Source organism: Bactrocera latifrons, unplaced genomic scaffold, assembly GCF_001853355.1.
Source record: "Bactrocera latifrons isolate USDA-ARS-PBARC rearing strain unplaced genomic scaffold, ASM185335v1 scaffold_12, whole genome shotgun sequence".
Lineage (NCBI taxonomy): Eukaryota > Metazoa > Arthropoda > Insecta > Diptera > Tephritidae > Bactrocera > Bactrocera latifrons.
Window position 1 is genome coordinate 2892255 of NW_017534630.1, and position 14791 is coordinate 2907045.

The 14791-nt window shown below is 36.8% G+C and overlaps 2 protein-coding genes across 2 annotated transcripts; one reads left to right on the top strand and one right to left on the bottom strand.

The window, feature by feature from the left end:
• The first annotated feature begins 2463 nt into the window (after nucleotides 1-2463).
• LOC108978218 (coiled-coil domain-containing protein 65) lies at nucleotides 2464-8495 on the top strand. The gene is made up of 6 exons (XM_018948373.1): nucleotides 2464-2598; nucleotides 2681-2933; nucleotides 3077-3300; nucleotides 6151-6543; nucleotides 6607-6801; nucleotides 8043-8495. The coding sequence occupies exons 1-6, from the start codon at nucleotides 2464-2466 to the stop codon at nucleotides 8493-8495; spliced, it is 1653 nt and encodes a 550-aa protein (XP_018803918.1).
• Nucleotides 4776-5849, bottom strand: LOC108978253 (probable serine/threonine-protein kinase clkA). Its single transcript, XM_018948412.1, has 2 exons — nucleotides 5097-5849; nucleotides 4776-5024 (listed from the first exon to the last, which is right to left on the bottom strand). Exons 1-2 carry the CDS (start codon nucleotides 5847-5849, stop codon nucleotides 4788-4790), a joined length of 990 nt encoding a protein of 329 aa, XP_018803957.1. The 3' UTR covers nucleotides 4776-4787.
• Nucleotides 8496-14791: the final 6296 nt, after the last annotated feature.

The window sequence follows — 14791 nt, forward strand, 5'->3', positions numbered from 1 at the left end:
ATAGCAACGAGCAAACTTAATAAGGTGCCAAACAGAAACAGCAGCACTTGAAATGCAACTTTGCGCTAGCATGTTTGCTGTTGCATGCGCAATAGTGTTATGAATCTTTCTTAGTTGAGAGGTTTTAGAAAAAGAAGTTCCTGTATTCCATTCTTTTGATTTCCTATAAATTAAATAGAAAAGAAATTTATAGTTTCATTTGTCATTTGTCATTTGAACCATTCTCAATACTATAATTGATCTAAAATATGCAAAAACAAAGCTTATAGCACTAAAGATAGCGGCTACACTACCTTAATGAGGTATTCGGATGCCGTGTTTTGCATACTTGTATTCAATCGATAAGTTTGTTGTTAGCTTGACAAGAGATCAGAAGCGGCAGCAATTATTAATGATATGCCCAGTTTTTTCCATTGCAATATACTGTACCATATACTCGTATTGTAATGTTTACAATTTCATCATGGACAGATATACACAAGATCAGCTTTTGCGAATTATTCAAATTTATTATCAAAATAATCGTTCTCCACTTGCAACTTTTCGCTTCGTTTGCCATTTTATGGTCGTAATAATCATTCACCTCTGCTCGCCATTCGTCGAATTGTTGAAAGTTTTGAGCGTGCATTTCCTTCACAACATAATTAAGTACCAATACCAACAACCTGGCGGATTTTTAGAAAATTATTCTCATTCAAGAACTGAAACCATTGGACCGCCATCAGCGTGGTGTATTTGCTGATTTTCTTAGGCAATTGAGAGTGGTATTGATCGTTAATAAGCAACTTTTTATAGCCGCAATTGGAGGAAGTGAATCTTGACAATATCTGGTTCCAACAAGACGGGGATTCATAACACACAACACATTTAATGACCTCCAAGAAGTTTTGTTTCAACACCATTATGCTACTTCTGGTGAGGTTTATTGAAATCATTAACCTTATACAATTAACCAAACTCTTAGCAAGCTTTAGAAGACAATGTTGAAGGTGATGTTATATTCAGATCTTTACTGTGTCGAATTCACTTCATACTTAATAAAAGACATTTGAATTTCATTAACAAATCATCGCTGTACATATTTGAAAATGAAATCGTACGTGTATTACGGACAAACATTTTGGAGTTCTGTGAAGGTAGGCGGTATGGAAATATCTCAACATTTACTGCTCGCGTTTTACTAAACTGGATGTCATACTTTCGGTGAACCAATCGAATTGCCTAAGATCCTCAACTGAATTATGATAATCTCAAAATCGTCGATGCATGGCATCACCAGCGCTTCAATTGTTCAAAAGAAATTCCAGTGATCTCTATCCTGGAAACAGTCACGAAACCTCATCTAATATATTATCTCAAGAACTCTAACCAACATTTCACATTTCACGTTGTTTGTTTGCTATACCTATAATGAGATGAAATACACAACTATGATATTTACATGTAAAACATCAATACGATGAGAGAAATTATGGGATTCGGAGCCCCATCGACGAAACGATTTAAAAATGAAATATCTCAGTGTAAATCAATAGATATATCAATGCAATGGAAGACACAATTATAACTATGGAAGGAGAATGTGTTTGGGTTTCAATTACAAAACATCAAACTGGATTAATTTGCTCGGTCGAATAAGAGTGAGATAGAATGGCTTAGAGGCATGTCGTATCGCTAAGATCATGTAGAAGAGAACGGAAGCAAAACAGACAAACTTCTACTCAAGCGACTTCTAAAAGACTGGGGCCTGGTTGTTAGCCTAGTCACAGATCACAATTTACTGTTTATGTCCGGCCTTATCTAGAACTCGACTTAGAAATCTAGGAGCTTCCCTGGGACTTAATGAAGTATCAGTAGTAGGTACCAAGTATATATTAAATTTCGTAATAAGCGTTGAGGTCCTGCACGAAGTAAACTTCAACCCTACATTACAAAAGACCTGTATGTCTATGTATGGCGTGACAGCCAGCCAGTGTAACTTACCTTAACCTCCATGTCTTCTCTTAGTACATACTACTATAACATTGAATCAAAACTTATTCAATAGTTCCTGTTTGCCTTCACTAATCTGGAACTATGGTAAGTAATAGAGGATCAGTTTTGTATATTCAGCAACTCCTTATAGGGCCCCTAACCCTTCCTATTGCTTTGCAGTACTAATGGTCTTAAATAAAATCTTATATTAATACATTAATATATATGTATATGTATTTATGCACATTACCAAGGGAACACAATAAAAGTGTCATGGTATCCTGCCACCTATTTGCTTTGGGGAAATCAACAAATTCCAGCTTAACAACACAGCAGTTGGAGACAGCAAAGCGGTAAATAACTTAGACAACAAAACACAGCTAACAATAGAGTTCACAACACATTTTCTAGTGCCGAATTTTTCAGCCATAAACGCAAATATTTTACAACAAAAGTCTCTTAAAATAATAAAGTTAAATAAATCAAAAAATGGGCAAGAAAAGCAAAGCGAACAAATTGGCGAAAATGTCGGAGGAGGAGCGGGCGCGTTATATGCAAATGCGCGCCGATATCGAGGAGGAGGCGCGACGCCGCAAAGTGCAGCTGATATCACTATTCATGAAAGTGAGTGATAACAAATTTTTGAAGATCTGAAAATTTCCAACTAACCCCCTTTTTATGCTTTTATGCTATTTTTGCGCTGTAGAATAAGCTCAAGAAGGAGGAGGCCTTTAGTCGGCTGAATATGGCCAAAATCAATCAGGAATGGCGTTCCATATTACGTCAGGTAAAAGTGCAGGAGCTGCGCAAAGACATGGTGGAGTTGCAGAAATTTTTTCAAGAGCGTCTCGATCGTAAAGATTCAATTATCAAACGACTACTCAACGATATTGATATAGCTGAGGATATGTACTCGACGCTGCAGCAATCACATATGGAGACTATTAATAAGATGATTGGTAGGATGTATAAAGAAAATTATATTCATATACTATACGAAAAGATTTCCCCAAATCTTCATAACTTTACCTTTACCGGCATTCGATCTCTTGATATGTAAGTTAAGCTTTTAATTAAAATTATTTCCAACCATGTTTAATAGGCATCCAACAACAACGCATGCAATTCTTCAAAGACACTTATGAACAGAATAAAACGGCAGTTCTTGAAGAATATAGTCACGATTTCTCCGAGTTTCAAAAAAACCGTCTAACAGCTTTGGACCAATTGGAATGCGTTAAATATCAACTGGAAGATGAAAGTGAAAAACGCGCAACGGAAAGGGAGGAGCGGCATTTGCAGCAATTGGATGACTTGAAGAGTGAGGTAAAGAACTTTTATTATTCGCAAAATTTCCCCCCGTCTATGAAACGAAGCATTTATCATCTTTCATTAAGAACCTTGTTTTGCCAACATGCCTACTCCGAGCTTTTCAGCTTTTCTCACGGCTTACTGCTATTGAGCGACTTTTTGGAATAATAATGTTCATGAGGTGTTCAAGAACTACAAAGTATTAGGTAGTTCTGCAAACTAGTAAGCAAATACCTTTAAAGCTTAAAGCTTTCAATATCTCGCAAAAAGAGAACAATGCGAAGACAACTCACTAGCACTTCTATTGTTTTTACATGGGTGTAAAAATGTTTATATTTCCTCATAGATGAATGGGTCGTATGAGCTTGAAACTCATTAAGTTTCCCAGAGCTTTCATAATTTTGATCAAATGACTTTTTAGTTAATTTAAGTTCTGAGCTCATGGCAACAAAATTTCTCTGCGTCCATCTTAATTTCCGTCAATTTTGAAGCCTTTTTTGACCCACACCCCTGATCCGAGCTCTCGAACTTTCTCATGGCTTGCTTACATTGAGTGCCTTTTGGAGAAATAATGTTCATAAGCTGTTCAAGAACTATGAAGTAATTAGACAGTTCGGGAAAAAAGTAGGAAAATACCACTTAAGCTTAAAGCTTTCATAGTAAGCTCCAAATTCTCGCAAAGTGAGAGCATTTCGAATACACTTGATATCACTTCTACTGTTTTTACATGGGTGGGAAAGTTTTTATATTTCTTCATATATGAATGGGTCGTATGAGCTTGAAGCTTTTTAAAGCTTTCTTTAATTCTCTCAGAGCTTTCATAATTTCGGCCAATTGATCTTTTAGTTTACTTTAGCGAAACTAATCATTAGGCAGTTCTACGAAAAAGTAACTTATAAGCTTAAAGCTCTCATTATAATCTCCGAATAACTAAAAAAAATTAGAGGAATAGCACCTCTATTTTTGTTTGAGAGTGAAAGTTTGGATGTAGCTTCGTAAATGATGTGTGAACTCGAAGCTTTTTATGGCAAGCTTTGATCAAAATCAAGACTTTATATTTTCGGCTGAAGGAGTTTATAGTTTGCTTCAGTCAAGATTTATGGCCATAAAAAATTCGGCGAAAGTGGCAACTGTCAATTGCAACGCAAGGTATATGATCATATCAACTTTCTAACAAAAAATTTTATGGATCCGTAAAATGCTGAGAACAGACAGTTCTGTAAGGCACCTTACTTCAGTATTTGTTCTTACAAGATACTAAGCGGTCGAAGAAGTTTTATAAACATTTAAGGGAGCAAATCAGTCTTAGTAATAAATTTAGAGTTCGTGGAGCCCTTTTCTATTAATTTGGCCTACATTATATATAGAATTTCAAGAACTTTTCAGCGAAGCATGAAACGTCAGAAGAAAAAAATCAAATGAGTTTGCTAAATTCTTTTTATAGCTTTGCTGACCTTAAAATGAGTTTCTCTATAAAATCTACATATACAGATCACCAAAATTCAATTGAAAACCACATTAAACTCCTGCCAATCATCACAATTCACTTTAGCATATTCGGTCATGCAATTGATGAGATCACGTGAGTAGTGGCATTTGTCCCGTCTGCGCTGTGACTCCAAATAGTGGAAACAATCCTGTATGGTATCGGTGTAGAAGTTACGCAGCTCACGATCACGTAGATCACGTGTTAGACCATACTGCACCTTATAGCGATCCGGATAATCGTCGGAGTTGAGCTGTTAAAAAGGAAATAAAAATTTAAAAATTGAGATCTCTGAGTTTTTAACACAACTTCTTGAACGACCTACCATATTCAACTCGTCGAAGAAGCAGTGCACCACACAAGCAACATCGGCTGTATCATTTTTTCCATTTCTGTTGTTGCCATTGTTATTATTATTGGAATTATTCTGATTGAAGCCGCGTTGACTGTTGCCATTACCGCCATTGCCACCCGAATTGCGGCCACCGCTGTTAGCGCCACCATTACCGTTACGATTTACACCATCACCATTGCCGCCCGCAACACCTCTATTATAATTTCCGTCATTATTATCGTAGCGACCGCCATTATTGTTCGAGGAGGCTGAAGAAGCCGATCTATTGTTGTCCGAATGATTATTTTGCTGACGATCACGATTACGTTGTTGCAGCACATTACGATCACCATCATGATTGCCATTATTGTTATTATAGTTGTTGTTATTGTAATTGTTGTTATTTGGACTATTTGCATTACCATAATATTGATCGGCATTGTCGTCGTAATCGTAATTGTAATCATAGCGTGAATTTCCGCCATACTGCGGCCCGAAATTCGACTGGTGCATCGGTCCGTAGGGATGATTGTGATTTTTGTTGGAACCCATTGATCCTCCTCCGTTCGAATGCACATTTTCACCGATCTTGCGCATGCAATTACGCGTAATACGTTTCAACTCCGACTCGGATGGTCCATCGTCCGTGCGGCACTTCAGCGCGTAGCAAATGGAACAGTAGAGCAAAAGCACCGAGATCCAGAGAGGAACAAACGATATGCAAGCAAGCGATCGTTTCGACATGATCGCGCGACATGTTGCCTCAAGTCATACGAAGGCAACTATTTAAAGCACTTTGAGCGCGCATTATATAAAATATTCACTCAATTTAAACCTCTGCTTGTCAATCAAAGAGGCACGCGATCACGTCAGTGTCTGTGATAAACGATAACTGCGCATTATTTCCAATTATGTGGCTGTCAGAAGCTCTTAACTGTCAAACATATTGTCACAATGAAATTATGACAACAAAATATACAAATTTACCAACCATTCATTATCCAGTAATCCCCTCTCCCTCTCTTTCTCTCTCACTATAATGCAGATGCAACTCTACATTGAAAATATCACCAAAAGCGGTGAGGAGAAACTCGAACGTCTATGGCAGGAATATCAAGATGTGCTCGCCGGTTATATGCGTCACACCGAAAGTTTCTACTCTGAGTACATAGATCTGAAGGAACGTGATCAGGAGAGCGCCAATACGATACGCGATCATTATCATCAAATAGAACGTGCTAGCGATCAGTTAGCTCATCTCAAGCTAGTCTATGCCGACACCTTGGAGAACAATGAAGTTAAGGTGGTGTATTTTGTGAAGCTCAGAAATGATCTGCAGCAACGTTTGTCGGAGTCGAAAGCAAATTTTGAGTCTGAAATGAAAGCCGATGAGGAACGTTTCAAGCTAATGAGCGTCGTGAGCTACAATGTGCTGAAGGTAAAGGAAATAAATTTTCTCGCTTTAATTTAGTGCTTTAAAATTAAGTATGTCTGTTTGCAGCACCTAAAAGGCATCGCAGCTGAGGGTGAAACCCTTCTACAACTGGCACTCGTTTGTCGCAAAAACGAGACCGAGCAAGAGCAGTTGTTGCCTTTGGGCTTGCCACCGCTGCCCAAGCCGATGTTTGAAGAGATGCAAACTCAGGAGGAAGTAGAAGAAATAAAGCGTTCGGAGCAACCGTCCAAATTAGAAGAGGTGGTATTACTGTTCTTTCTACATTTTACTTTAAAAATTTATTCTAAAGTTTGATTTAAGATCCATATTTTTAAAAATTCGTCGAAAACACGGTTAATGTAATTTTATACCTAATTGAGCACCAATAGTACTTAGCTCAATTTACTAGAACTTGAACTTGAACTTCTGAAATGAATTACCATGCAGTAATTTTGTAATTCCGATATTGCCCCAGCCAAGTTCATCGTTCTGTCAGCTAATCTCTTGATCCGAAGCATTGAGTGCAAAACGAAATTTTCTTCTCCTCTCTTCCTCCTGTAAGAGATGGAAAGCCTGTATATCTTCTGTCCTATGAATGAGCAATAATTCCAAGACTTCATTGAATCGCTGAAACGGAGTGGCTGAATAGAGACTTCCACTCTTGCAGGTCCAATCCAGAATGTGTTACTTTTTGGAGTTAACATTCTAAATGTCAGTAAGTTTTTAAAGTCCTTTCATTCAAATTTTTATGTATCCTGTTCCGAAGCTCACATCGCAAGGTCTTTACTATGCATTCTGGGGTGAACCTTTTTTTTATTTGGTTGAAACCTGTGTGAGAAAAACATCCTGTAGAAATAGATGACGGGTTAATGCTAAGGCTACCTTCGTCCGACTAAAAGGTCGGAGGGCAGACCTCGGAGTACGTTTCTCCCCATCACTATTAATCTCATGTGATAGCTGTAGATTTGGTAGCATCGGCATCGACCTTGAAATCGGGTGTGTTCCGGGTGTGTCACTGTCTGCATCGAGAGAATCATCCTCCGAAAGAACCTACCTCCGTTCCCACGACAGTTGGGGCCAAGTAACCGGGACGGATCTGGATTTTTATCCGTCCAAGGGCTGTCAACCCACGACCATTCCACAAAATTGCGTCAGGAATATTTTATGCCGCTACAACAACAACAAAAACCTTACCTTATCACAGTTTCGTTTTTAACCAAAAGCTATTGTTATTTGAGGGAACTTTGGATATTTTAAGTAAGCAAAAGTTTAAAGACCTAACATACCCTCAAATCATTTGATTTTGGAGCTTCTTTGGGAACTTTTTTCAAAACAAGCTAGCTCTTAAGAGTCTACTCATATACAAACCGCATAGTTCTCTTGCAAAATATAACTAGTCTGTAAAACAGTAGCCTTAGCTAATAGTAATTCTCGAAATTGTCTCATCGAAATACAACTCCTCTCATTCCTTTATTTTTTCTACCCCACCTTCACACGCGTAGTACGTCTTCGCCAATTGGACGTTGATGGAGAATTTCTGGCGTCGTGTCAACAACGCACGCGTCGATGTGGTCTGCATGAAGCAACAAAAGAAAAAACTCGAAACCGAGAATGTCCACCTCAAAGCACAGATACAGGAGCTGCTGATCAACTTGAACCTATGCAACGGTTCCAACCTGCACGTCAACGACTATCTTGCCAAACGACCGAGCAGCATGCGTGTGGATCGTGTGCAGCAGCAGCATCTAAACAAAGATCAACGACAAGCTAAATGTCACAGCGCCGCCGAAGCGCGTCGCACATCGACCACAACGACGAGTGGCGCCAACAACAAAGGCTTTCGCCGTCCCTTCACCGCTTGCATCGAGGCGAACTTCACCAGCACGGTGCGTACGGCGCGTTTGTTGCGCGGTAAACCGAAGCTGGCGAAAATTGAATCGTTCGTGCGGTTTTAATTATTTTATGATTTCTTTTTATTGTCCGCTCGCCTGACAGGCCGCCATTAATTATGGCCGATCAAGTGGATAATTAATTTCGCAGCCGTTAAATAAGTTACCATTTACAAGTAATTTATGGAAAAGTTTAAATTGTCATAAATTATTGTTTGACAGCCGTGTATAAGCATAAAAAAATACACACACTAGAAATAATAATATTCAATCAGAAAGTTGTTATCCTTTTATATCGGGTGATTTTTTAAGAGCTTGATAACTTTTTTAAAAAAAAAAACGCATAAAATTTGCAAAATCTCATCGGTTCTTTATTTGAAACGTTAGATTGGTTCATGACATTTACTTTTTGAAGATAATTTCATTTAAATGTTGACCGCGGCTGCGTCTTAGGTGGTCCATTCGGAAAGTCCAATTTTGGGCAACTTTTTCGAGCATTTCGGCCGGAATAGCCCGAATTTCTTCGGAAATGTTGTCTTCCAAAGCTGGAATAGTTGCTGGCTTATTTCTGTAGACTTTAGACTTGACGTAGCCCCTGTCTCTTATACACATCTAGATGTGTATAAGAGCACACTCTCAGAAACAGACGCAATATTCTCTTCTGTACGCACTGTACGCATTCGTGTGGTTGGTTTAATGTCCAATAAAGTAAACTGAGTGCGAAACTTGTCTCTTATACACATCTAGATGTGTATAAGAGACAGGTCTTCAGCCACACTCTCAGAAACAGACGCAATATTCTCTTCTGTACGCACTGTACGCATTCGTGTGGTTGGTTTAATGTCCAATAAAGTAAACTGAGTGCGAAACTTGGTCACAATCGCATTAATTGTTTGCTCACTTGGTCGATTATGTAGACCATAAATCGGACGTAAAGCGCGAAACACATTTCGAACCGAACACTGATTTTGGTAATAAAATTCAATGATTTGCAAGCGTTGCTCGTTAGTAAGTCTATTCATGATGAAATGTCAAAGCATACTGAGCATCTTTCTCTTTGACACCATGTCTGATATCCCACGTGATCTGTCAAATACTAATGCATGAAAATCCTAACCTCAAAAAAATCACCCGATATATCCGCTCGATGATATACAGCTGAATGTGAGCTGTCATAAATTTGGTGGCGATGATTTATTGAAATTGCGAAAATTTCGCAGCGAACGTGAGAAATATGTTGTACACATATATGTGAGTGTGTGTATGTGTGTGTGTGAAAATCAAAAACTGCGGAAAACGTGGTATTACCATATTTTTGGTTGATATTTCGCTGTGCCCTTTATTATTGTAAATTAGAATTCGAAAACATTTTTCATTGTTGTTGCAAGTTTGGCGGAGGAGCAGATAGTGGAGGTGCGTATTTAGTATAAAATGTACATGAAAGTGTCTGCCTATCTATCGCCGTATGTATACTCATCATCTATGTATGGCTCACAAGCCATGGCTATGCGATGACAGCATTATCCTGTGTCAGACTGCCGAAATGTTGCTCATACGCCGTGTCAAACAATATTTTAAAACAAAAACTAGCGACAACAAATCAATTTTTGGCGCGGTAACAACAATAAAAGTATGCACGCTGATAGCAGCAACTGGCGAACAGACGTATCTTCGATATACCAGCGAGTGATATAACTCAAAAAGCAAGCTAAGTACACAAAATAGCAGCCGTTGCATGTTTTATGCTATATCAAAATCAAAAAAGAAAAAACTATTTTTAAAACCCGTTCATTTCCCATCAAATACTTGCCATCCTGCATAAGTTTTCTCATATCACAACTAACAAATACTGCCAATTTCTTCACTTTCCCATATTTCGACTTATGCTACTCTTCAGTTAAACTAACAGATATAGAGCTACTGCGACACTGTCGACATTGCATATTCATGTCAAATGTAGAAAACCATTTGTCACAAATCAGCAACCCAACAAAAGCACAAAAACAACGCAAACAACCGGGATTTTTGACAACTTCATGCGAAACATGCAAAACTCAAAAATAAAAAAAGTTCAATTTTGTAAAAAGCATTTGAAAATGTCAGCAAGCAGTGTCATCTAATGGCTTATTTGTAGTTAGGAGTGACAAACCGCCCACAACAAGGTGCGCTGCAATGGGCGCATCAGCTGCTGCCAAACAGCCTAACTGCTGTTGATATGTCGTTGTTGTCGCCAATTATATATATATTTAGTGGGCTAAAAATGTTACTCTAAACAGTTAACTATGTACTTATTTCCACTCACTTATACACAGATATTTTATTACTCAGTTTAGTAGCGATTTTGACAATTCCATATTATGATTTATTTTGCTTATCATTTAATAGAATTTCACTCTGTAATTGAACATTCCAAATATTAAACCGCTATAACGGAAGTATTTTCGACATTTCGTATTAGCATATATTTATATTTAAATACTTTTTTATTTTTGGTTTTTAATCGATGTAAGTGATGACTAAGAGATATTCTGCTTTAATAGTAATAATTTTTAATAGCTTTGTCCTTTCAATTAAATAATTTATATGAAATTAGGGGAAGATTTAATTAAGCGTTAATTTCGAATATATATATATTAAGAGTGTTCAATCTCGAGGATCCCTATTTTTTGGAAGAAAAAACACAGAAAATTTAAGTATAATGTGGAAATCAAGGCTTTTTAAAGAAACGTGACCCGATTATTCTACCAGCCCACAAACCACACCATATGGTTGTTTTTTCTTAATGAAATGATAGCTGTTGAATCTCTTCAGGTTACTCTTCGTCGAATCTTTTGGAACTTTTTAAGAGCCCATAGAGCGAAGTGATACCGTTTTGAACCTGTAATTTGTAGGCTCTAAATTTATGATATCGATTTAAAATGTAACAAATCGTTTCATACGTCAGTAAGAGTTGCGGCGAACGGCGTCGAATTGTCTCTCCACAGTTTTCGTATATACTCTCAGCTATGGCTTCTGTATTTTCTTCACTGTATGCTGGACGTGGTCTGCACGGTCGAATGTTATCCAACAATGAGTGCTGGGTCTCAAGATGAATTATGGTGTTACAAATAGAACACCCAGTAGGCCGATTATGTTGTCTGTAAGTTATCCGTAGTATAATCCGATCTGAAAACTTTGTTTAGACATTGTAGGGTTTCCATAAATAATAACATATGCCGAATTTCGTGAAGACTCTTGTCAAACAGAAAAGTTTTCTATAGAACAATCTTATTGATTTTGTAACCCGATATCGGCGGTACCGAGAAGCAGCCGCTTGAAAATTTTAAATTGTTATCTCGAAAACTGAGAGACTATTTCGGGTATATGCCGACAGACGATGGACACGGCCAAATCGCCTCAGCTTGTCAACTGATCCTCTATATATCTTAACATCTGCAACGTCTGAAAAAAGCAAACTTTCCTACAAACATCATGGAAAACCTAATATACCCCATTCAGGTTATAAAAACTTAAACCGCTTTTTAATGCAGTTTGTAAAATAGCTTTAGACCACTTCCGATGAGATCGCAATTATTTTAAAACCATTATTTTATTTACAAACATTGTTAATGATATTTAGCTGTAATCGATTATTTCGAAAACACACACCATATTTATATGACATGTGAATATTTACACGCGGTAATAATGCCTGATTTTCATTATGTCACATTTTATGACAATCAATTGACAGTCATACAATTTCGACAGATCAAATGAAAACCAGGCTTACTACGAATATCATTGAAGTTTACGTAATGACAGCTTCGCATAATAATGCTTTTGAAGAATACTATTAAAATCGGTAGTTAGTATCAGATATTCCCACCTTCTTCTATATTATCCTTAGGTGAACTGAAACTCAGAAAGCTACAGGGAAATTTATTTTCAAATGTCGTCCTACTTCACACGATAGGAAATTTAGCGCAAAAAATACTATATACTAAAACAGACGTTACAATGATTTACCCTGGATACTCAAAAATCCGTTAGTTGAAATTCTATATTTCAAGAATAATAAAAACATCTTCTACTGGGGCGAGGTCATTCATTAATTTGCCATTTGTAAGCTATGAGTTATATCCTCATTGAGAGCAGTAATAGATTAATATTTCGCTTAAATATCCATACATACATATGTATGTATATATGTACATAAGAAATTAAAAATTTAAAAAAGCTCGGCATAATAAATTGGAAAGGAACCGCAAATGTCTGAAGGTCACATGTGTAAAAGACCAAATCTCACAAGAAGCAGTATCGTAAAAATCTGGTATTTGTATATCATATCATATATATCGATATCGTAATGCTTTACAAATTAAATTGCTCAGTATATAGGAAGCATAATTTTATTCAAAAAATGTCAAATGAAAGCTTCAAATTTAGCTTCGCTTTGTTTCGTTTCGCTTCAGTATAAACGCTGTCATACAAAAGCTTACAACAAATTTTGCTGTAAAAAATGTCTGATGCAAAGCGAAGTAAAAGTGCTACATATGTACTATGTGAATCAAACATAAGAGTGAGTTGATTAGAGAATGCCTATTTATTAATTCGTGTGAAGGCTTGCTTAGAGAATATAAAATGCATCTATTCTTGAGAACTTGTTTGAAAAATTTTTAGGTATTATTACTTGTTATTAACGTTATATTTTACTTTCATTAATGTGTGAAAATTACTAGAGGCTTGTTTAAGCTCATGAGAAAGATCATGAGGAACTCAAAACTATGCCTATAATGCTTTGATACAATTGGATCATGAAGAAAGGTACGAACTGTATTCAATTGGATTTGCACACTATATGTTATATGCCTCCACTTACAACTATCAGCAAAGTAGCAAAACCATTTTTTATCTTCAATAAAGCAAAGTCCTCAAGATTATTATTATTATTATTTTTTTTTTTTTCTTTTAAACAATCTCACTATCAAATTGTCGCACTGTGCGCTCAACTCCTTCACCTTTCCACTATTTAAACTATTCACCAGCGAAGCGTAACAAGTGTCGCGTCTGTCATTTTGCCACACTGACAATACAATGAGCGGACATTATTATGAGTCGCTTTCTTGCTTTATTATTATTTTGCCCACAATTGCTGTCACGACGTCTGTGTTCCTTTATTTACTCAAAATAAATGACATAACAAAGGCGGTAAACGCAACGTAAAATAAAATATTGAAATCAAATTTAAAAAATAAAGAAAAGATAAAACAAAATACAAGCTACAAACCGCTGGCAACTAAATGGAAAGCGGCGGACAGCACCTAAGGCCTTGGCAAACAAGCAACTACCTTTTGTGGCAAGTTCCAAAGACAGCCGAACAAGAACAACAACAGCATTTCCAGCACTTGCGAGTGCAACATATTTGGTTGCTGCTCACTGACTTTGTGTGTGTGTGTGTATATATTTAGTTAACGTGGACTTGCAACCACTACTTGCTATAATTCTGCAGATTTGCTGTGCTCCGGTTCTGTAATGAAAATCCAAATTTCCCGAGATTTAAGGCAATTTTCAAAACTTCAAAAAATGTCTCCAAAATACCGCATAATGAGTTCTTAATGCTTATGTAACTATTTTATATGGAAATATAATAATTCTGAGAAATACATTATGAAATCCCTGTAGGAATTGAGTCACTGAATGTAAATTGCTCAATAGTTGCATTTATTTTGTGCTTAAACCCTAATTGACCTTCCCCCGAAGCATATATGCCATGTTTACAATAGCCTTAAAACACCTTAGGGCATCTCTAATAATTTATGGTTTTTGTCAGTAAAACCATGAAAGTTCTGAAATTCTTAGCAAAAGAAACGGTTTCTATATTATTCGATATTCGCTTTGGCAATGAATTAGAATCGAGTAGACTCCGCCTTATTTTGCACAAATTATAACAAAACCCTCTTTGATATTCTAATCCATATTAATTCAAAAATAATCGTTTAGCCTGTGTAACTACTCAATTTCCTAAAAGGTATTATATATAGTATGTATTTATGTACACCTACAAATATATTTATTCAATAAAAATGCATACGTGCTTAAGAGCTGGTCAAATAGCTTGAAAATCGATAAGTGAATCTCTAAATCAAACCAATCATCCACAAGAACCGCACAATTGCTCATTGTGAATGGGTCGTAAGGGCTTTTGTGCTTAATTTGATTACGCTAAACCTAACGAACTTTGCACTATTCATCAAAAATTTATTTTTTTCTGAGTTTCTGAGCGTTCAGAGATTTCGCCACTTTGTTTTCAACAATGAGGTCTATAGGTCACAAGTTTAGTAAAATGAGCCGCTTGGGGTAATTCTATATTAGCTTGGGGC

What these genes read in the sequence shown, in the direction of transcription:
- LOC108978218 (XM_018948373.1), top strand. Translation starts at nt 2,464, where the DNA reads ATGGGCAAGAAAAGCAAAGCGAACAAATTGGCGAAAATGTCGGAGGAG. An exon ending in TGATATCACTATTCATGAAA is followed by an intron (nt 2,599 to 2,680) that starts GTGAGTGATAAC and finishes TTTGCGCTGTAG; the next exon opens with AATAAGCTCAAGAAGGAGGA. An exon ending in AACCGTCCAAATTAGAAGAG is followed by an intron (nt 6,802 to 8,042) that starts GTGGTATTACTG and finishes TCACACGCGTAG; the next exon opens with TACGTCTTCGCCAATTGGAC.
- LOC108978253 (XM_018948412.1), bottom strand. Translation starts at nt 5,849, where the DNA reads ATGTCGAAACGATCGCTTGCTTGCATATCGTTTGTTCCTCTCTGGATC. An exon ending in TCTTCGACGAGTTGAATATG is followed by an intron (nt 5,025 to 5,096) that starts GTAGGTCGTTCA and finishes CCTTTTTAACAG; the next exon opens with CTCAACTCCGACGATTATCC.